This window comes from Erythrolamprus reginae, chromosome 1 (assembly GCF_031021105.1).
Source record: "Erythrolamprus reginae isolate rEryReg1 chromosome 1, rEryReg1.hap1, whole genome shotgun sequence".
Lineage (NCBI taxonomy): Eukaryota > Metazoa > Chordata > Lepidosauria > Squamata > Dipsadidae > Erythrolamprus > Erythrolamprus reginae.
Window position 1 is genome coordinate 121,967,618 of NC_091950.1, and position 22,247 is coordinate 121,989,864.

The 22,247-nt window shown below is 37.4% G+C and overlaps 1 protein-coding gene across 5 annotated transcripts in view; it reads right to left on the reverse strand.

Moving 5' to 3' along the window:
* Positions 1–982: 982 nt before the first annotated feature.
* Positions 983–22,247, reverse strand: part of ZNF143 (zinc finger protein 143) — a 40,089-nt gene continuing 18,824 nt past the window's right edge. For all 5 annotated transcript variants that reach the window (XM_070763380.1, XM_070763343.1, XM_070763360.1 and 2 more), the window contains 6 exons: positions 19,104–19,283; positions 7,631–7,858; positions 4,847–4,992; positions 4,292–4,453; positions 3,027–3,173; positions 983–1,704 (listed from right to left, as the gene is read on the reverse strand). In XM_070763380.1, the coding sequence (XP_070619481.1) occupies positions 1,621–1,704; positions 3,027–3,173; positions 4,292–4,453; positions 4,847–4,992; positions 7,631–7,858; positions 19,104–19,283 (947 nt within the window). In that variant the 3' untranslated portion in view covers positions 983–1,620. The remainder of the gene's footprint in view (positions 1,705–3,026; positions 3,174–4,291; positions 4,454–4,846; positions 4,993–7,630; positions 7,859–19,103; positions 19,284–22,247) is intronic.

Consider the following 22,247-nt stretch of genomic DNA (forward strand, 5'->3'; position numbering starts at 1 on the left):
ACCCTTCCCTGGTACAGAGCTGAAGGGATTGGATACTGTAGCCTAGAGGATAATTCTCTGCCTTACAAGGCAAAGGTTGCAGGTTCAAGTCCCAGTGGGTATGGCTAGCTGATGAGGCCAAAATAAGGCCGAAATAGATCTATCCTAGTCTCCCTTAATTTTCAAATTCAGCTTAAACATGTGATATATATATATATATATATATATATATATATATATATATATATATATATATATATATATATAAATATATATATATATATATAAATAAATATTTGTTATACTGTATTGCTGTCCCACTGAGCATTCACAGTCACTATGGATTTCCTTTTATTCCCTTTCACAATTTTTTTTGTACTTACTTAAACCTGCTGATATTTCGTCTCCTGACAGTATTGTGTCAAATTATTACATAAGAATCCATCTTTGAGTTCTCTACAGTTGCTCTCAAGCACAGATGCAATGAATTAAAATAGAAATAAGAACACCTGCTTCACTGTTCTTGTTACTCTTTAAAGAAGGTGACTGTTGCAAAGTGCTTCTCTGTGTATAATTTAGATCAGGGATCCCCAACGCCCGGTTTCTGGACCCACACCGGTCTAGGGCATGCCAGAAATCAGTCCGCACAAATAAGCAAAGCCCCATCTGCAGCATGCAATTAACACATGAAACCATGACTTCTAGTGTCCATGGAAAAACCTCACTCCACAGAATCTGCCCCTTATGCCCAAAAGGTTGGACGCCACTGATTTAGATCCTGGAAGAAGCAAGGTTTTCAATCACATGGAAAAGAGTGAAGATATCTGATGCCCATAGTCACGCATGTTGCACAAACTATGAATATAATAGAGGAGCCACAGCATAAGCAACATCATTTCATTTTTCTTGATTTTACTTTGAGCTTCTATATATGTACTTCAAATAACTGAACAAAGACAAAGAGAAATTGTCTCTCATATATAACATGATGGTAGGCAAGTAATTAAAAACACCAGTTTTAATTCCTTTAATATTGAACAACCAAAGTTTTCATTTTATACATAATCCAATTCAAAGACAATATAATAGCAATTCTGGCAATTGTTTGTATATACAATCAGTGAGACGGGAGAGGAAACTAAAAATGATAAATGTTCAACATATGTGTGAACCACAATTAAAATGGAATATTTACAAAGGTTTCAAAATTCAAAACTGCATATAAGAAACTATTAAATTCATGCTTCCAAAGGATTTCTGAATGATGATTGCTGTTATGATTTAAAGAGTTGAAATCTTCAATAACGCCTTCATTGATTTGATATGACTTTAAAATTAATTCCAGCATTTCTTCTGTGACTGTTGCTTGTCTTTAGTCTGGTTTGGAATATAAGCAAGTAAATTTAATACAAAACCTAATTCTTTGTCCTGGGTAGAGAATAATGAATCATAAGAGATGGAATTCAGTATTCCCAAAGTTCATATACATAAACATTATACACTTTAAAAGTTCTTCACCGTTGCGTAAAGTATATGCACAGCATTAGTGAGGGAAAAACATGTTATGGTTTTCACCTGGCATAGACCTTTGTTGAACAAAAATAAAGTAGAATTCTATTGTTCATTTAGCCAAGTTATGAGTTAATCATCAATTCCTGGTGTTTCTCCTTGTTGTATTCTGGAAGCTATTCGAATTGCTTCTTCCAAAGACTGCTGTTCTCCAAGCTGAAACAAACAACAAAAAATAGCTTAAAATAAACATTTTAAAAGCATTTTAACATACTTTTCTCAAGTGTTTAAATGTGTACCAAAATTACTTAATTTAGGTATAATAGTTTGTCATGTTATTTTTTGAGCTCACATACATAATTTCAAGTGATTTCCTTTTGAAACAGGAAATTCTTTGAGGTACTTGTTTCTGGATTTGGCTTGTTCTCCTGAAATTACTTGTAAGTATGAATGACAATGGATCAGAAACTGATAATGCAGTACTCAGCAACCTTTTGATAAATATCATATTTTAAATGGCTAAAATTTAGGATTATATTTATATTTATTTGTATCCCACCTTTATTTTTACAAATAACTCAATGCAGTGAATATACCTACCATATTTTTCCATTCACCTCTCCAAATGTGGGTGGAGATTTCTGTGCCAAAGGCCCACCTACCCATAGGCTCCCACCCTTTGGCCTCTGCCTGCCAGCAATTTGTCCCCTTGCAGCAAACAGCCTGGTCAGCTTCAGCACAGCCTGATTTAACACAAGCAGCTGACTGGCAGTTGGATCAGCCTAAAGGAATACCACTGATCAGCTGTTCCAGGCTGCAGAGATCCTCACCACCCATCGCCGCCATTGCCTAATGCGACCTCTGCATTCCCCATTTTGGCTTCCACACATCCCGTTTTTGTTCTGTTCCAGGCTGCGGGGATCACTGTTGCTTATTGCCACTGCCATTTGGAGGCTGAAAATGGGGTGCATGAAGGCAGCGATAGGCAGCGATGATTGTACGCTCGTGCTAAATCAGGCTGTTCTGAAGTTGACCAGGCTGTTTGCTGCAAGGAGGCAAATTGCTGTGAGGCAGAGGCAGATTATTTTTTTCTTATTTTCATCCCCAAAAGCTAGATGCATCTTATGGTCTGGAGCATCTTATAATGTGAACAATACAGTAATGCTCCTCCCTCTTCCTTTTCCCCCACAACTACTACCCTGAGAGAGAGGTTGGAATGAGAGAATGATTGGCCCAAGGTCACCCAAGTGGCATTCTTTGTAATGCGGGATTTGTAAAAGAAAAAAGAGTAGAAGATAAATTAGTGATCACTGATACCCTTTTCTCTAAGGCTCTCAAAATTACCTCCTGTGGTGTTCCAAAAAAAATCAACAAATCTCCAAAAGCAGACTGTGGAAAACATTAAAGCAAGCAGAGGGAAATAATTTGTCTGTTCTCTTATAGGCCTGCAGATTCTCCAGTTTGTGAAATTCTATCTTAGATTCAATCCATATGTTATTAATAAAATATTCCCAATGTATATTATGTATAAAAATTACCTGCACTGCAATTTGTGTTCCATTGGATGTTGCCAGTAAAGTAACAGGTCTAGATTCTGCACTGACTAAATGATGTCCATGTTGCTGATGTCCAATTTCTGGTGAAGTACTATGAAAAGCTGCTAAATCCTGAGCCACAATGGCAACCTTAATAAAAAGCACAATTTTTTTTAAAAAAGCATTTTAAGTACTGAAATCTAAAAATAATTAATTCTTTTAAAGTTTTTAAAAGAATGATTGGTCTTAATATTTTAAAAATAATATACTGAGAAATAAAGAGAGTCATATGAATAATACCTCGTTCAATACATATTCTAGAAACAATAATAAAGATAATGAATATTTGTAAAGGGTAAACAAATCAGTAAAATAATTTACACAATATGCTAAGATATATTGTGTATTAAACTATAAATAATTCTTCCTTCTGGTCTTTGGGCACAGAAATAAATGGCAGTTATAAAGTATGTTGATTTATTTATTACTACCAATTTCATGCAGCTTCAATCTAACTTCAAATAATTTACAAAGTTGAATGATAATGGCAAAATAAATTAATACATAGAACAGTTAAAAAAAGTGGGTGGAAATGACTGTGCATCTTATACAATGAATGTTGCTGAAGGCCCCCCCTCTCCCATCTATCCTCCAGCCCCATTCAGGAGTGCTGAAGCTGGTTGTTTGCTGCAAGAGGGCAAATTGCTTGGAGGCAGAGTCAGATCCCCCCCCCCCCTGTTTTCCTCTCCAAAAGTTAGGTGCATCTTATACTTTGGAGCGTCTTTTAGTCCAAAAAATATAGTATATTATATAGTATATATAACATAAATATATATATACTATAATACTGGTAAGCTTATTGTTACAGCAGCAATAACAAGCCTGTATATATTTACCTAAAGTAATTTATTCTTACTTTTTTGTTGTAATTTATTCTTACTTTTAGACAATTGGTATATATATTTTACAATGTATCTTTGTTTCTTCTATTTTTATATTATTTTTTAAGCAATACATATTTTAAAAAAATCTTATGCTGGGTGTTCTCCCGCAACATGTATGTTGTTTTGAACTATGTTTTTCTATTTTAATATGTGGTTTTATTGATTATTACTATTATTTATCTCACCCAGAGTAAGGTAGCTCTATTAATCAATTAATCAAATTAAATCAAATGCCATACTAATGGCTAGAAAATCTGTTGTCAACGCATTTATTTAGAAAACCTCAACTGTTTGTTTTCCCCTATATATTTAGAAGCAATTTACCTGTTGTCCTTCCGTGCCTTCTGCGGTGACCATTGCAACAGAATGTGTTCCTGCAGAAGAAATAACTGCATCATGTGCAGGGACTGTGATGGTAGTGCCATCTTGTGTTACCATAGTGATAGTATTTCCGATGGCCTGCATGTCAGCCTGAGATATATTAACCTGAAATAGTATATAATCATTAAGTTAACAGCATTGGGTTGAGAATAATTGGATTATATAAGATTTCATCCTGGGGTATATTAATGCATCTTATTGTTGCATTAATGAACAATAATTGCTAATGAAAATACTGTAATTAAAGATCAGCAAGGTTCATAACTTTAAGCAGAAGTCAGACATAAAAAACTAGAACTAACATTTTTAAAGTAAATTCATTCTACTCTGTTTTAAGCCTTAGATAGTTTCCACAGTATTGCTGTCCTTTTTTAAAAAGTTAATGTATCATATGTTCCTAGCATTATTAGAGTACTGGAAACCAATTTTAATGACTGTAAAAAACAACAACTCAGGAACAAAATTTTGAAGGCTATCTTCATCATGGTAGATACTTACATGCTGAGTTCCATCTTGAGAAATAAGTGCTACCTGCTGACTCAGTCCAGTCTGAGTCACAGTAGCAACTTGTGAAACTACATCTTCTCCTTCAACACCCGTTACATATGTTATTTGAGATCCTTTAAGAACATCTTCACCTTGACCTATTTAAAGGAACATGGGTTTAATTTGCACTTTAATAAGGCAAGAATTCTTTTATATTGAGCTCAAACCCTACCTACATAGAAAGATACATGTTGGGATTCTGGCAACAAATGGGCATGGCTTGCATTTCCATCGGCAGCTTTCTAAGTATTTTTTCAACTTCCCTAGAGCTTAGTTCTTAAGAGTCTCCCAACTAAGTGTCAATTGCTTAAACTGTATGTTATTAGCCTTATTAAAATTATGGTGCCCTACAACCAGTTCTGTAAGGTCTTCCAAATATACCAGGCTTTTACTAACCACAAAGGTGGGGGCTAATATTGTCTTGTGGGCCAAACTCTTCTATAAAAGGGCAATTACCAAAGAGAATACTTGCTATCAGGTCCATAGTTCCCTCTAAGCTGAACAGTGAGCAATGGCTCACTTAAAAATCATCATCAACTCAGAGTTTTTCAAACCTGCCCAGAAGACGAGAGGGAAAGAGTGAGAGGGAAAGAGTGCCGCCCAGTCCCAAAGGGACTGCCGCTCAGACACTATACTTTTCTGCCCACCCCAAAAAAAAAATTAGAGGGAACACTGATCAGGTCCCATCATATCTTTTGATAGTAATAAACTGCCTTCTGACTATTCAGATTTGGATAGAATCTGAAGATTCTATCAGAATTATTTAGGAGGAATAGTTAAACAAAACAATCAACTATATCTCAAAGATGTTATGAAAGAAGAGTGAGATAAACAAATTACTCAAGTAATTAGAAGATTAGAAGAAAATGAGAAACCCAGAGATGCAATCAACTGCAAAAAGATATCAAACTCCTGAGGTTGCTGCAAAAGTATTTGACAATACAAAGGACTTAACTATAATTTTGGAATATAAATCTGATCCCAACGGTGCTTACTATGAAGATGATTTAATTACAGGTCCTCCAATGCAGTTGAAAGAAGAATATTTGCAAGTAAATCTATAACCCCCAAGAAAATAGGTTTTTCATCCCCACTTCAAATCGAAATGGATAATGTTGACATATTTGCTTTAAAAATCATATGGGAGAATATCTTGCAAGAAGGAGAACTTTGTATTTAATAGCTTTGTATTTAATAGCTTTGTATTTAATAGCTATTCCAAAGAAGAAAGAAATTTTATGAAATTTTATAAACTGCAGGGATTGCCATTGCTAAGTGACATGGTCGTACTTTACGACTTAGTGCCAGAAATTCCACTCCCAATTGTCATTGTAAGTCAAGGACTGCCTGTACAATAATCTAATCAAGAAAAGGTATATGATGATACAGTGGTACCTCATGATATGAACCCCTCGTCTTACGAACAACCCGAGATACGAACCTAGGGTTCAGAAATTTTTTGCATCTTCTTACGAACTTTTTCCTTCTTACGAACCCGCCACCACCACCGAAAAGCCCCGCCGCCCGGCTGTTGCTTTTTGAAACAGCCGGGGGGGGGGGGGGTTCAGCGTCCTCCTGAACCCGAACGCCAAACCCGAACTTCCGGGTTCGGTGTTTGGGAGGCCTCTGAGAAGCCCCCCGGCTGTTTTAAAAGGTGACAGCCGGGCAACGGGGCTTCTCGGCGGCCTCCCGAACGCTGAACCCAGAAGTTCAGCAAAAGTTCGGGTTCGGGAGGCCGCTGAGAAGCCCTGCCGCCCAGCTGTCACCTTTTAAAACAGCCGGAGGGCTTCTCAGCATCCTCCTGAACCCGAACGCCAAACCCGAACTTCCGGGTTTGGCGTTCAGGTTCAGGAGGACGCTGAGAAGCCCTCCGGCTGTTTGAAAAGGTGACAGCTGGGCGGAGGCATTTTCTTGCGTTTTTCCCCCCCCCCGTTGCACGGATTAATTGATCTTACATTGTTTCCTATGGGAAACAATGTTTCATCTTACGAACCTCCCACGGGAACCAATTAGGTTTGTAAGATGAGGTATTACTGGATATAACTGGATATCTTTAGGTCAAAGCTGTCAAACTCAATTTCAATGAGGACCACATCAGGGTTGTGTTTGACCTGGGGGTGGGGAGACGGAATGAGTGTGGCCAGGGTGGGCATGGCCAGCTCAATGTCACTCATGTCAGGGGCGCCTATGGCGGCCCAAGCGCTTTGCCAAAGAAAACCAGGCTCCCAGGTTCCATTTTCAGCTGCAACAGCTTCCTGCAGCCCTCTGCCAGCAAAAATGGAGCTCCGTTTTCATTGGAAGAGACACCGTGGGCCAGTCCTTAGCTGTTTCTAAGGCGGCCCCGTGGGCCAGATCTAAGCATCCCCACAGCCAGATCTGTCCCCTGGGCCTTGAGTTTGACATCCCTGCATTGGATTATTGATGATACCTCACACCAGACTGATGGATAGCCTCTTCTCAGTAACTTATACAACACATTCTGCATTATTTTTACATTTATATTTTCTCTGAGACTTGCTAATTCACTGAGACTGAGACTATGTTCATAGTAATTAACTATGAATGGCAAGTTGTTTAAAAATAATTTTAAAACACAAAGAAATGGGCATCATAGAAAACATCTAATGCTTAAGAGTAGAACTTAAAATATAATGAACTATTTGCTAAAGGTAAGGAACAAAAACCATTACAATGAACATGAAAGAAGAATCAAGAGTTACAATAATTAACTGATACCTGGAGGTGGCTCAAAAAAAGCTTCTTGTTCTTCCTCTATTGGCTCAGTATCATTATGTGCTGTTCGCTTGTGCATTGCAAGGGTAGAAATCTGTTTGTATGTTTTTCCACAGTGATTACAGTTGTAAGGTTTAGAATGTGTATGTACCACATGGTGTTTATATAAACTCGAATATTCAGTAAAACGCTTATCACAGCCGGGGACTGTACATACATAAGGTTTCTCCCCTAGACAAAAAAGAAACAAGCAATGAAGGTCACTGAATAGGTTGTAAAGTCTGGTGATCCCATATCACCATAAGTAATAGTAAGTAATACTGCATATCACTGACATTTATATTAAAAACAACAACTTCATATATTGGTTTCTTTGTTACAATATTTCAAGTCAATCACCAATTTTCACTCTCTTGCTACTTGCCTGCCTTCTGTCCCCCCTGCCATTTCTTTCTCTTGCAGATTTATTCTAACCATTCCCTTTTTCCTCTAAGACAGAGGTGTCAAATTCAATTTCAGTGTGTGAGGGCCACATCAGAATTGTGTTAGACCTTGGAGGGGGAGAGCTGGGAGGGGCATGGCCAGGGTGGACATGGCTAGCTCAACATTACTCATATTGGGATGCCTTTGTTGGCTCGAGCACTGTGCAGCAAAAACGGGCTCCCAAGCTGTTTTCCGTTGCAATGGCCTCCTGCAACCTTCTGCTGGTGAAAATAGAACTCACGAGGGCTGCATGCAGCCGTCCCAAGCTCCATTTTCACTGGCAGAGGCATCATGAGCCGGTCCTTTGCTGTTTTCAGGACGGCCCCATGGGCCAGACCTATGCTCCTCACAGACCAGATCCAGCCTATGGGCCTTAAGTTTGACACTCTGCTCTAAGCCAATCCTTCCATCAACATTTCATTTCATTTCAATTCAATTCAATTTATTAGATTTGTATGCCGCCCCTCTCCGAAGACTCGGGGCGGCTCACAACAATAATAAAAACAATATTCCAGCGAAAACAAATCTAATATTAAAAAGCACATAAAACCCTATCATTTTTAAAAAAGCAAATAACATATACATACCCAAACATAAATATAAAAAAGCTTGGGGGAAAGGTGTCTCAACTCCCCCATGCCTGGCGGTATAGATGGGTCTTGAGTAATTTACGAAAGACAAGGAGTGTGGGGGCAGTTCTAATCTCCGGGAGGAGTTGATTCCAGAGGGCCGGGGCTGCCACAGAGAAGGCTCTTCCCCTGGGGCCCGCCAAATGACATTGTTTGGTCGACGGGACCCGGAGAAGGCCAACTCTGTGGGACCTTATCGGCCGCTGGGATTCGTGCAGTAGAAGGCAGTTCCGGATGTATTCTGGTCCAATGCCATGTAGGGCTTTATTTCCCCCCCCCCAATTTTTTTTATTAATTTTCATAAAATAGACAAACAGACATACATACATTCAACATAAAAGGTGGGGATATATTTTCCCCGCTTATCTCAAAAGTATAAATTTAAGTACATAAAAAAGAATACATAATTGAATATATAATTGAATGTTAAAAAAAGGATTTGTTAAACTTTTCATTAAAGAAATTTCTTCTCATAATAATTCTTTGTATATAAACTAATTCTAATATATTTCTAAACCAAACTTAATTTTTCTAACGCTATTATAACCAAAACAATTTATACATAATATTCTATTATTTTTTCTTATCTATCCATATATAAACTTTGTTCCATGTTTCATAAAATTTCATATCTTCTTGATCATTTAAGCGTCTTGTCATCATATCCATCTCGGCGCAGTCCAATATTTTTATGATGACTTCTTCTTTGGGGATATCCTCCCCTTTCCAATTTTGCGCATATATAATCCTAGCCGCAGTTAAAATATGTATAATTAAATATAAAATTTCTTTCTTATAGATCTGATTTGTAATTCCTAATAGATAGAATTCCGGGGTAATTTCTATATCTTGCTTTACTATTTCTTTCATTATTTTCTCTATCATGTTCCAATACATTCTGGCTTTGCTACATGTCCACCATTGGTAATAATAAGACCCTATTTCTTTCTTGCATTTCCAACACATCTGAGAAGTTTTGGGGAACATTTTTGCTATCCTATTTGGTGGGAGGTGCCATCTATAAAACATTTTAATTTGATTTTCTTTTAGGGACACTGATTTTGTCATTTTCCAATTATAAGTCCAGACTTTCTCCCATGTATCTATATCTATTTCTTTTCCAATATTTTTGCACCAACTTATCATATTATCTTTTAGGGTCAGGTCTATGTTTTTGTGTGCAATCAAATATTTATAAATTTTCCCTATTGTTTTAGTTTGATTAAGAGTGATTAAATTACTTAGTAGGTTCTTATTCTTGTTAAAAATATAGAGCGTTGTATCTTTCTGATATCTAGATCGGATCTGTGCATAATGCCACCAATCAATTATTGTCCCTTCTTCTTGTAGTTTAATCCTAGATTTTAATTTCATTTAATCGTTTAATAAGTCTTTATATCTTATTATTTTAGTGTCCTTTATAGACTTTGGGTGAATTATTGCTTCTAAGGGGGCAACCCATTCAGGGATAGTTAAAAAATGATTTTTTCTTATATCTTTCCAAACTTCTAATAGGTATTTTCTTAAAGTGTGTCTTTTAAAGTATGAGTGGTTTTTATCCTTATCATACCATATAAAGGTATGCCAACCAAGCATAAGATCATGTCCTTCTAATTTTAATATTCTTTTATCTTCTAAAGTTATCCAATCTCTAATCCACGTTAGGGCCGCTGCCTGATAATATAATTTCCAGTTAGGAAGTGCAAATCTTCCCCTTTCTTTAATATCTTCTAACATATTTATCTTTATTCTTGCTTTTTCCCCTTGCCATAAATTCTTTTTAACAATGTTTGTTAGATTTTTTAAAAAGTTTCTCCCTGGATTTATTGGGATCACCTGAAACAAAAATAAGATTTTAGGCAAAATATTCATCTTGATTGTGGCCACTCTTCCCAAAAAGGATATTTTTAAATTATTCCAAATTTCTAAATCTTTCTTAATTTCCGTCATTAATTTTGTATAATTATCATTTTTTAATGTCATTGTTTTAGCTGTTAACCATATTCCCAAATACTTAACCTTTTTAACTACTTTTATTCCAGAAATGCATTCTAATTTGTTTTCTTGTATTTTACTCATATTTTTTGTTATAAATTGTGTTTTGCTTTTATTTATTTTTTAACCTGCTACCTTTCCATATTGTTCTATTGTCTGGATTAATATTGGGACTGTCGTTATCGGATCTTCAATTATAAAAGTCAGATCATCTGCAAAGGCTTGGACTTTATATGTCTCCTTTCCAACGGTCAGACCTTTTATTTTTGAATTTGCTCTTATTTTAATTAATAGGGTTTCTAAGGGCATAATGAATAATAGAGGTGATATAGGACAGCCTTGGCGAACTCCTTTATTTATTTCAAATGTTTCCAATTGTTCGTTATTTAATATAATTTTTGTTGTTTGTTTTGAATAGATAGCATCTATTAAATTTACGAATTTTGGACCAAATCTCATTTTGTTCAATTGCATTTTTATAAATGTCCAATTGACATTGTCGAAAGCTTTTTGGGCGTCTAGAAACATTAATGATAATGTTTTTCCAGGATGTTGCTCATAATATTCTAATATGTTAATAACCATTCTAAGATTATTTTTAATTTGTCTGCCTGGTAAAAAACCATTCTGGTCTTGATGAATTACCCCATTTATAACCCTTTTTAATCTGTTTGCATATATTGCAGTAAATATCTTATAATCTACGTTTAATAATGATATGGGTCTATAATTTTTAATTTTTCCTGTTGCTGTACCCGATTTATGAATTAAAGTTATTAGAGATTCAGACCAAGATTTAGGGATTTTACCATCAAGTCTACATTCATTAAAAATTTCTAACATATTATTTCTTATTGTCTCATTTTCTATTTTGTACCATTCTGCCGATATGGCATCTGGTCCGGTAGCTTTATTATTTTTCTGTTTTTTAATTATTGTAAGGAGTTCTTCCATTGTTATTGGTCCTTCCATGTTTGCCTGTTGCTCTTCCGTCAATTGTGGTAACTCAGAATGTTCTAAATATTTAAAAACTTCATCTTCACTAATATTTTCTTTTTTATATAATTCTTTAAAAAAGTTATGTACAATATCTGCTTTCCCTTCTGTGTCATATTTTATTAATCCACCTTTATCTTCTAGTTTTTTAATTATTTTCGATTGCTTCTGTTTCCTAAGTTTATATGCGAGCCATCTACCTGGTTTATTAGCATGTTCAAAATTATATTGTTTAGCTCTTTTTATTTTTTCCGCTATTTGATTCTGCTCTATCAATCTAATTTTATGTTTAATTACATCCATTTTTCCTTTCAGTTCTTTATTCTTTATATTTTGTTGTGATAAAAATTCTAATTGTTTTAATTCGTTTATTAATTGTTCATATTTTATTTTATTTTCCTTGTTGTGTTTTGCTGTATAAGATATCGTTAATCCTCTTATGTATGCTTTGGTTGTATCCCATAAATTTTGTGGAGTAGTGTCTAAATTTTTATTAATTTCAAAAAAATATTTTTAATTCTTTCTCAATCCAATCCTTATATTTTTTTTCTTTCAATATACTTCTATTCCAGGGGTCGACAAAGTTGTTCAGAATCTAGGAGCCAGCCAAAAAATTTAGGAGCCAGAATTTTTTTAAAGCAAACTTGGTTTTTAATTTAACAAAAAAAACATTACAAACGTTATAAACAACATTTTACTTTTAAAGATAATAAATATTATATTTTGATATTTTAGATTTTAGGCAACATTCTAGTGTTTTTCACTTTGCGTTTTGTGGCCATGAACATGCCTTGTGATTTTAGAGGGGAGATTTTAGATTTTAGATGGGAGGGGCTTCCGCTTCTCTCCGAAGGCGGGTGAGCGGCCAAGATCGGAGCGTCTGTGTGCGGTGGGGGGGAGTGAAGGGGTTCGAGTAGGACAGTGATGGGCAACCTTTTGAGCTTGGTGTGTCAAAATTCGCCAAAAAACCGAGCATAACTCAGGTGGTGTGTCACCTTGAGAAAAAAACACTCTCACTCTCTCTCACTCTCTTCCTTCCTCTCTCATCTCTCACTCTTTCTTTCTTGCTCGCTCTCTCTCCCTCTCTCTCTTCCTTTCTTTCCTTCTCACTTCCTTCCACTTTTTTCTCTTTCTCTCTTCCTTCCTTCCCCTCTTCCCCTCCCTCTCCCTCTCTCCTACTCTTCTCCTACTCTTCCTCTCCTGCTTTTCTTTCTCCTCCTCCTTCTCTTCCTCCTCCTCTCCTTTTCCTCCTCTTCCTCCTCCTCTCATTTTTCCTCTTCCTCTTCTCCTTTTCTTTCTCCTCCTCCTTCTCTTCCTCCTCCTCTCCTTTTTCTCCTCCTCTTCTTTTTCTCCTACTCTTCCTCTCCTGCTTTTTTTCTCCTCCTCCTCCTCTCCTTTTCCTCCTCTTCCTCCTTTCATTTTTCCTCTTCCTTCTCCTTTTCTTTCTCCTCCTCCTTCTCTTCCTCCTCTCCTTTTGCTCCTCTTCCTCTCCTTTTCTTCCTCCTCTCCTTTTTCTCCTCCTCTTCCTCTCCTGCTTTTCTTTCTCCTCCTCCTCTTCCTCCTCCTCCTTTTTCTCCTCCTCTTCCTCTCCTCTTCCTCCTCTTCCTCCTCTCCTTTTTCTCCTCCTCTTCCTCTCCTTTTCCTCCTCTTCCTCCTCCTCTCCTTTTTCTCCTCCTCTTCATCTCCTCCATTTCCTTCTGGTTCTCCTTCTCCTGCTCTTCCTTCTCCTTCTCCTCTTCCGCTTTCTCCTCCTCTCCTTTTCCTCCTCCTCTTCCTCTCCTTTTCCTCCTCTTCCTCCTCCTCTCATTTTTCCTCTTCCTCTTCTCCTTTATCTCTTCCTTCCTTCCCCTCTTCCTCCCTTTCTCTCTCCCTCTCGTTCACTTTTCTCTCCCTTCCCTCCTTCTTTCCTCTCCTCTTTCCCTCCCTCTTTTTCCCTTCTTTCTCTCCACGTCTCCGGCGGGCAGACGGCTTTGCTAACCGGCACAAGGCTCAAGCCAGCTGCCCGGGAAAGCCCTGTGCCAGCCAGGAAAGCCGGCTTTACGGGAAAGCAGTGCGCTTTTCAAATGTGCAACTCTTTCCTGGGCGGGGGGGGGGCCGCCCGAACAGAGGCGGCGGGGGGGGGGGGGGTTCAAGGGACCAACAGCCGGTCCTTTTCGAGGCTGCGTTGTTGCAGCATCTGAGGCCGCCGCTGCCTCCGCCTCCAGGCGAAGGGATCTCCTCGGTGGGCGGCCTCGGAGGCTGCAACAACGCAGCCCCGAAAAGGACCGGCTGTTGGTCCCTTAAACCTGCCGCTGTCGCCCACTGCGGAGATCCCTTCGCCTGGAGGCGGAGGCGGCGGCCTCAGACGCTGCAACAACGCAGCCCCAAAAAGGACTGGCTGTTGGTCCCTTGAACCCGCCGCCGCCGCCTCTGTTCGGGCGAAGGGATCTCCGCAGTGGGCGGCAGCAGCTTGAAGAGACCAACAGCCGATCCTCATTGAGCTGAGTTTCCTTTGGCTTCCTTCGAGGCAGCAGGTGAGCTTTGCAGTTTTACCTTGAAGGAAGCCAAAGGAAGCTCAGCTCGGGGGCAGGCCTGAAGCAGCCGCCGCCTACTCCGCCCCACGTTTCGGCCGCGCGAAGAAGCAAAAAAGCGGCACTGGAGGGACCAAGACGGTCTGCAGCTGAGCGTCTGGAGGAAGAGGAGGAGGAAAGCCAGGGGGCGGGGAAGAAAGTGGGCCTGCAATTGGCCAATTTCTTGCCTTCAGGGAGAGGAACTGCTGCTGCTCTGCCATAGAGTGCTTTCCTCCCCGCCCCCTGGCTTTCTTCCTTGCCACCGCCAGAAGCTCAGCAGCAGAGTGGAGGGGAGATTCGGGAGCAGCCGCGTGTCACCAAAAATGGCTACGCGTGTCAGTGCTGACACGCGTGTCATAGGTTCGCCATCACTGGAGTAGGAGGCGGAATGGAGGCAAGGGGGGGAGGGAGAGACGCACGCAAGCGCAGGGGACGCTGGGAAAGCAGCTCGCTCCGAGGTTGATGGGCGGAGCTACGGAAGCCAAGATGTACCATTTCTGGGCGTAAACACAAGGCGGGAAAAATATACTGTATACATACAGTACAGCAGGCAACATTTTCTAGGCGCCAGACAACATTTTCTAGGCGCCACTGGCGACCAGGCGCCTGGGTTTGTCGATACCTGTTCTATTCATCCGCCAATTAAAATGTTTTTTATTAATTCTCATATAAACTACTACAGGATTGTGATCCGCCCATGTATTAACATCTATTTCCACCTCTTTTATTTGTTCTGCGGTTATTTTTGGAGCCCATACCATGTCTATTCTTGTCCAGATTTTGTGGGGGTTGGAATAAAAAGTATATTGTCTCTTTTGGGGGTGTCTTTCCCTCCAAATATCATTTAATAATAATTCTACTTTCATTTTTTGGAAAGTGGTGGGTAATAGATTCTTTTTTTTCTTTTTACTCTTCCCCCCCCCCGAGTGATCTAATTGTCTGTTTGTAATAGCATTGAAATCTCCAATTATTAGCATATTTTCAATGTTTAACTCTGTTATTTTTTGATGTAATTTTTTATAAAATGTCATTTGATCTTCATTAGGGGCATAAATAGAAACAATAGCAAGAGGTCTAGATTCAATATTAACTTGGACAATCAAAATTCTACCTTCATCGTCTGTAAATAATTGTTTGGAATTTATAGAATTCTCAACATACATCACTACTCCTCTTTTTTTTTGGTCTGCTAATGCAGCATACATATTTCCAATTTTAGGATTTAATAATAATTTCCGATTACTTTTTTTAATGTGTACTTCTTGTAGTATTACAATTTGAGCCTTTTGGTTTTTAATTTTGGAAAACATTTCTTTTCTTTTCTTTGGTTCATTCAGTCCATTTACATTTACTGAGAAAATTTTTAAGTCTTTCGGTATTGTCATTTGTGATATTTTTTGGTTTCGCGCTGAGGTTATTTTCTTCTAGCGCCTTGGTCCTGCTCTTCTTCTTGCGCAGCTGCCCCCGTAACTTCCTCCTGTTGTACTGTCAGTTCCTTTACTGATTGCTCCAGTTGGCTTATTCCACTATTTTCAAAGAAGTCTCTTGCTTGATCCAGATTTTCCAATTTATATCTTTTAGAGTGCCAGGTTAGTGATAGTCCTTGTGGAATGAGCCAACGAAAAAGTTATATTTTCTTTAATCAAAATTCTGGTTAGGAAATGATAGTCTCTTCTGCTTTCTCTGACACTTCTTGGGACTTGTTTTAATATTTTTATTTCTATTCCTTTATGTTGCAATTTTCCAGTTCTTGCCCGGTGCAGTATATCATCTCTCAAAGTTCTTCTTACAAACTTGATGTGAATCTCTCTCGGAAGGTTGTGGCGACGTATGTAGCTATTTGAAATTCTGAAAACTTTGTCGATTTCTTTCATTATTTCTGTGGGATCCGCCTGGAGGATTCCTCCAATGGTTTCAACCATAGTCATCTTTAAATCTTCATCTTTTTCTTCTATTATGTTTTGAAATCGTAGCCCATACGAAGCACGTTGCATTTCCAAGTGAGTGATTGATTCATCATATCTTCTATATCGCGAGTCAGCTCTGTCCTCAAGATAGTCCATTCTTTTCTCCATTTTGTCAGTCTTTTCTTCAACTATTTTTACTCGATCCTCACTCTCTTTCAGAGTTTGTTGAATCTCCTTCATCTGCGCCTTCATTTCTCCCGTGTCTGCTTTTAGTTCAACCATCTCTGTTTTGAATTTAGCCATCTCTGTTTTTATAGCTTCTCTTTGTTGGGTTGCGTCGTCTTTTATGGCTTCTCTTTGTTGGGTTGCATCATCTTGTGATTTAAGCATAAAGTCCTTCATTGCATTCAAAGTCTCTTGTATTGTTGTGAGAGTGGGCTGTTGTGGTTTCTCTTTCTCCTTCTCCTTAGTAAACATGGTTACAGATAAAGTCTGGTGTGCCGGAGAGGGGTGAGGTGATCCTTGGGTTGATGAGGCTGCAGTTGCTGTTTGCTTTTTGACTGTTTTAGTATGGGTTGAAGTACTCGACATTTTCAAATTTACAATTATTATTGTTTTATATTTAGTGAAAAGGAAAGAATCACTATAAATTCCAAACCTGTTCAATTAATTTTTCAACAAATTTCCCTTGAAACATCACAATAAAATTTAACTAATAATATAGCAAAAATATCAGTAAAATTGTTAGCAAATATCACAGTAAATTATCTTATTACCTTAAATTGACAAGACCAAAAGGAGAGAAGACAAATAAAACGATTTGAAAGAGAAAGAAGAAGGAGAGATTCAGCACAAGGAGAAAAAATAATAATGAGAGAAGAAAAATAGAAAAATAGCTGTATAACTAAGAGGAAAAAAGGAAAAGGGAAAATAAAGAGAAAGCAGTCTCTGGAAGAAAAGGAGGTTTTAATTTCACTAAAGTAGAGCAGGAAACCAAGGGTTGTTAGCAGTGCATATGTTCTAGGTTAATTTTCTTTTAGAAAGAACAAAAGGAAAAAAGAAAAGGAAAGAAGAGTTAGGAATTAGCGCTGTAAAATTTAGAGAGCAGAATACAAATATTATATACTTATATTCTTCTTATAAGTAAAGTAATCCTTGTTGATTGAAGATCTAGTCAATTTTCCAGAAAGATTTTAGTATGTATTTAAAAAGGTCCCGTTGGTCAAGAATGAAAGCTGAATCTTCTTAAAATTTATAGTCCCGATTCTTCAATTAATTTCAAGTCAGTTGCCAAATTTTTAAGATGGAGTCAGTCTATCTTTCACAGCCTAAAACAATGTGAACAGTCTCTCCGCTGCAGATCCGACAAAATCGCCAATAATCCAAACATAGCAATCCAAATAAAGACAATCCAGACAATCCAGAAAAAAGAGGAGTATTCCTTGTCTTATTGTATCAATTCGTTTTACTTTCCATTGGTTTTAAAATTGCAGGTTTATTTCATCTTCTTTTTAAAAAGTAATTTTAGTAATTAAGTCAGAAGCAGTTGTAATCCCTCCGCTGATAAAATTAGAGCCCGGGATTCATTGTTTCATATTTAGCAAAAATTTAGTTCCAAAATTTATTAGGTGGTATTTCACTTTAAATGTATTTAGGCTTTTATAATCTCATTTCGAATATTTTGTAAGTAATTTTCTCTAATTTTAAACGTTCAAAAGTTCAAGTTTAAATTCAAAGCGAGGAGTAAAAGTGAAGAAAAATAGATCCAGCTGTTGATTCGCGCTTGGATACGAATTTTTAAATAACTTTCTCTTTTGCCTTGTTTTGAAATACTTTTACTTTCAACTTTCTTTTAACTCCGATCTTCTTATTTTAACATGGAACGTAAAAAAAAAAGGATTACCTTGGTTTTGCCTTGCGTTTGTTTATTCCTTTTTCACTTCAAGAGGATTTAAAATCTTTACTTTTGCTGAGCTTTTCTTGCTTCCCGATGGTTTGGGGGGAACGCAATGGCCGTATCCTCTTGGATGGAGGATCGGTTCTCCTCACTCCAGAGCTGTAGGGCAGACCGCTGCCTCCGGAGCTTCGGCGACAGCTCCTCGGACAGAGGGAAGCTCCCTGTTCTAGGATCGAGCCATCCGGACTCGATCCGATCGCAATCTGCGACCTCTAGAGAGGTGAAAGGAGTCTCGGGGCAGAGCCCTGCCCGGGAGACTCCGCTGCGGTCCCGAGCCAGACCGGAAGTCTCCGCCATGTAGGGCTTTAAAAGTCATAACCAACACTTTGAATTGTGACCGGAAACTGATCGGCAGCCAATGCAGGCCATGGAGTGTTGCAGAAATGTGGGCGAATCTAGGAAGTCCCACGATGGCTCTCGTGGCCGCGTTCTGCACGATCTGAAGTTTCCGAACACTTTTCAGAGGTATCCCCATGTAGAGAGCGTTGCAGTAATCGAACCTTGAGGTGATGAGGGCATGAGCGACTGTGAGCAGTGACTCCCTGTCCAAATAGGGCTGGAACTGGTGCACCAGGCGGACCTGGGCAAACGCCCTCCTCGCCACAACCGAAAGATGATATTCCAATGACCCCTAAAGCTTTCTTTCTTCCAGCATTCCTTCCCTCATACGTTTTCTTATTTTTTCAATAGCTTTCCAACTACAGGAAGTCCTTGGAGTTATGACCATAATTGAGCCCAAAATTTATAGTGCTAAGTGAGACATTTAAGTGCATTCACATTATTTTAAATTCTCTCCATTTTCTCTAATGTTATTAGAGAATATTTCAAGTTTTACTTTGTTAAGAGGAGAATGAATTGTTTCCTATTTTCCCCAAAGACCTAAAATTATGTCTCAAATGAAACCGGAAAGTAAAAAAATAATAATCAAGTACTAAAAGCAAAATATATCAAATACCATACCTGTATGTATTCTCACATGATTCTTATAGTTAGTTGCACTAGCAAATGCCCTTCCACATCCTGGCTCTGTACAATAATACGGTCTTTCTCCTGTATGTGTCCTGATATGAACTTTTCTGATGTTAGATGTTGTGAACGACCTACCACATCCTTCAAACGGACACTTGAAAGGTCTTTCACCTAAAATAAATTGAGATAAACAAATTAGAATACTTTTTAAATAGCATATTAATTTATTTATATACATTTGGTATTAAATATGTTAATAAACAAATCTCTCCACCTTCTTTCTTCACTATTTTGAATAAAATATATTATAATTTTCTGGTACAAATAAATTTCTAATGCTGCCTTGTACAAAATTGTGAGCTCTAAAATATGGTAAAGAAACATCACTGAATTCACCTTTTGCTTCATTTGTTTTATATTTATTTTTGGTGAACGAACTGTTTGGATGCTCAGGCATTAATATTTAATATTTTCATCTTTTTTTCTTTAACAATTCATCTCAGTGAATCATGCCTAAAGTTTGGGAAAATTTTGTAGACTCAATACCATTAGTATCTTAAGTCAAAGATACAGCTAGAGAAACATCTATAAACAAACAGGGTAATATTTACATATATTTTGTGTTGGTATATGACTGTAATAAAGGTTGAAAATGTACATGTTTTATTCTTCTCATATCCCTGAAGGTTAAAATGCCAATATACACATAGTGGGTAAGAGCTACTACAGTATGAGCTACTCATACAGCATATGAATAATTCACAAAAACAATAAAAAACTAAATGAAAGGCTAAATATTTTAAAATACAAATGAGACAGGATGGAAGAAAACCTGGAGGCAAAGATTTTTAATGTTACTATGTACTTTTTGTTATTATGTATTGTGTATAGAGTCTGGTTTAACTGCTACTGGCAAGTTTGCCTTTTCAGTTACTCCTTAAATTAAAAGGAAAATTCCTTAGAAATAGACCATAATCCAGAACATTAAATTTGTTCTGAACCTTCTAAATTTGATTGTGCATTCCCAATCAAATACTGAACTTTGGACACATATTAGTAATATAGGTTTTTTTACACAAAGTTTATGTGTCATTAAAATGTTAAAAATGGTGTCAGACAGCATGAAAAACTGCTACTTGAGAAAGAAAGGGTATATTTTGTTAGTGACATGTTTGTTCTCTGGATTGTAGCACTGACTGTGTTTAAACAAATGGGTATCGATTAACCATCTGTAAATAGATCACCTAATGAAGAAAAAAATTATGTTTTCCCCATTTTAACTTAAATACCACTACCATAAATATGTCTGTACTGATCAGTACTTAAGTCCCTACAACAAAGGTTATATTGCTAGCATACCCTTATGCTGCTGTGCGACTTTATCAAGTGCTTTTGCTAAGAACTGTCGAGTCTCTGTATACTGTCAGGCCACAGAAAGAAGCCTAAGAGGGATGGGTGAAAGCACATTTTTTATAATTCAATGTATCATTGAATATTATTGAGATATTTATTAGTTCCCCCCACTACCATTATAAAATATCAGATAGGAAAAAGCCTTCAAATTACTTCCATGAAACACAAGTGTTGGCTTCCTCCTAGAAAAAAAACTGCATTTTTTTTTGTTTAAAAAGCCTGCCAGTTTTCTGCCAGAAAGACGTATGTTTTGAAGTGTGTTTACTACAATATTACATTGCCATAGTTTCCATAACCTTTCATGATGCTGTATATCTTATTGTTACGAGGGAGAAAAGAGCTGAACTGTGCTAAGACACACCCAAAAACAGTTTTTCTTTAAAGGCAGTCTTTAGTTTAAACAGAAGGAATGGAATGTCTGTAAGAATGTTACACAACCTGTTTTTAATCTCTCTTTTTTTTAGGGCAAGCGATAAGGATATGATTATTTTAGAAATTGGACTTTTAACAGGGAAACAAATTTATAGTTTCATAGATTCCTCCAGTGTAGATTTCAGTCTATGTATTGCAATGTAAAGCTGAATTTATGCGAAGTCTGTCTTCCTTGTAAAGACATTTAAAGCTGAAAAATAGAGGAGAAAAATAGGATGTTGAGCTCTACCTTGGGAGCTAATTTGGCACAAGGCTAGAAACCTGGAGACTTGGGAGTTCTAGTCCCACCTTAGGCAAGAAAGCTAACTAAAAGACCTAGAAACACACAAAGTAATAACCAAAAAGCCAACATGATCAAAAACAGATCATATCAGACTAATCTTATTGCATTCTTTGAAAAAGTGACAAAATTAGTGGAAGAGAGGAATGCTGTTGATATAATTTACTTGGATTTCAGTAAGGCATTTGATAAAGTGGACCATAACCTACTCCTAGATAAAAGGGTCATTCTTTGTCAAGTGGACCAGGTGAAATTGAAGCCTTATTTGAAAAGAAACCATCACAAAACATACATGATAGAAAAAAATGTGTTCTTTCTAATGATTGAGTGATGAAACAGAACTCTCTGTTTTCTCACCTTCAATCACCTTCATTTTTATTTCATTAGAAAAAGCACATTTTTTTCTATTATATATGTTGTTTTTTGTAATGGTTTCTTTTCAAATAAGGCTGCAAAAATCAGTCAAGTGGACACCTGGTCCACTTGACAAAGAATGACCCAAAATAGAAAAATGTGGGTTAGACAACATCACCACCAAATGGATTTGTAACTGGCTGACCAATTGCACTCAATGTGTAGTCCTCAATAGAATGGCATCTACATGGTGGGTAGTATGCACTGGGATACCAAGGTTCTGTTTTAGGCCCAGTACTCTTCAACATCTTCATAAATGATTTGGATAAGGGGATAGGTGGGGAACTTATAAAATTTGCAGACAACACCAACCTAGCAGGAATAGCCAACACTCAGAAGATAGGTTTCAGATATAGAAGGATCTTGACAAACTTGAACATTGGACGCTATCTAACAAAATGAAATTCAATGGTGAAAAAAATAAGGTACTACATTTAAGCAAAGAAAAAAATGCACAGGTACAGCATATGAGGTAACTTCGCTCAATAGTAGTAATTTTGGAATCCTAGTGGACAACCATTTAAAAATGAGCCAGCAGTATGCAGCAGCTGTCAAAAAAGCCAACACAGTTCTAGCCTGCATAAACAGAGAGATAT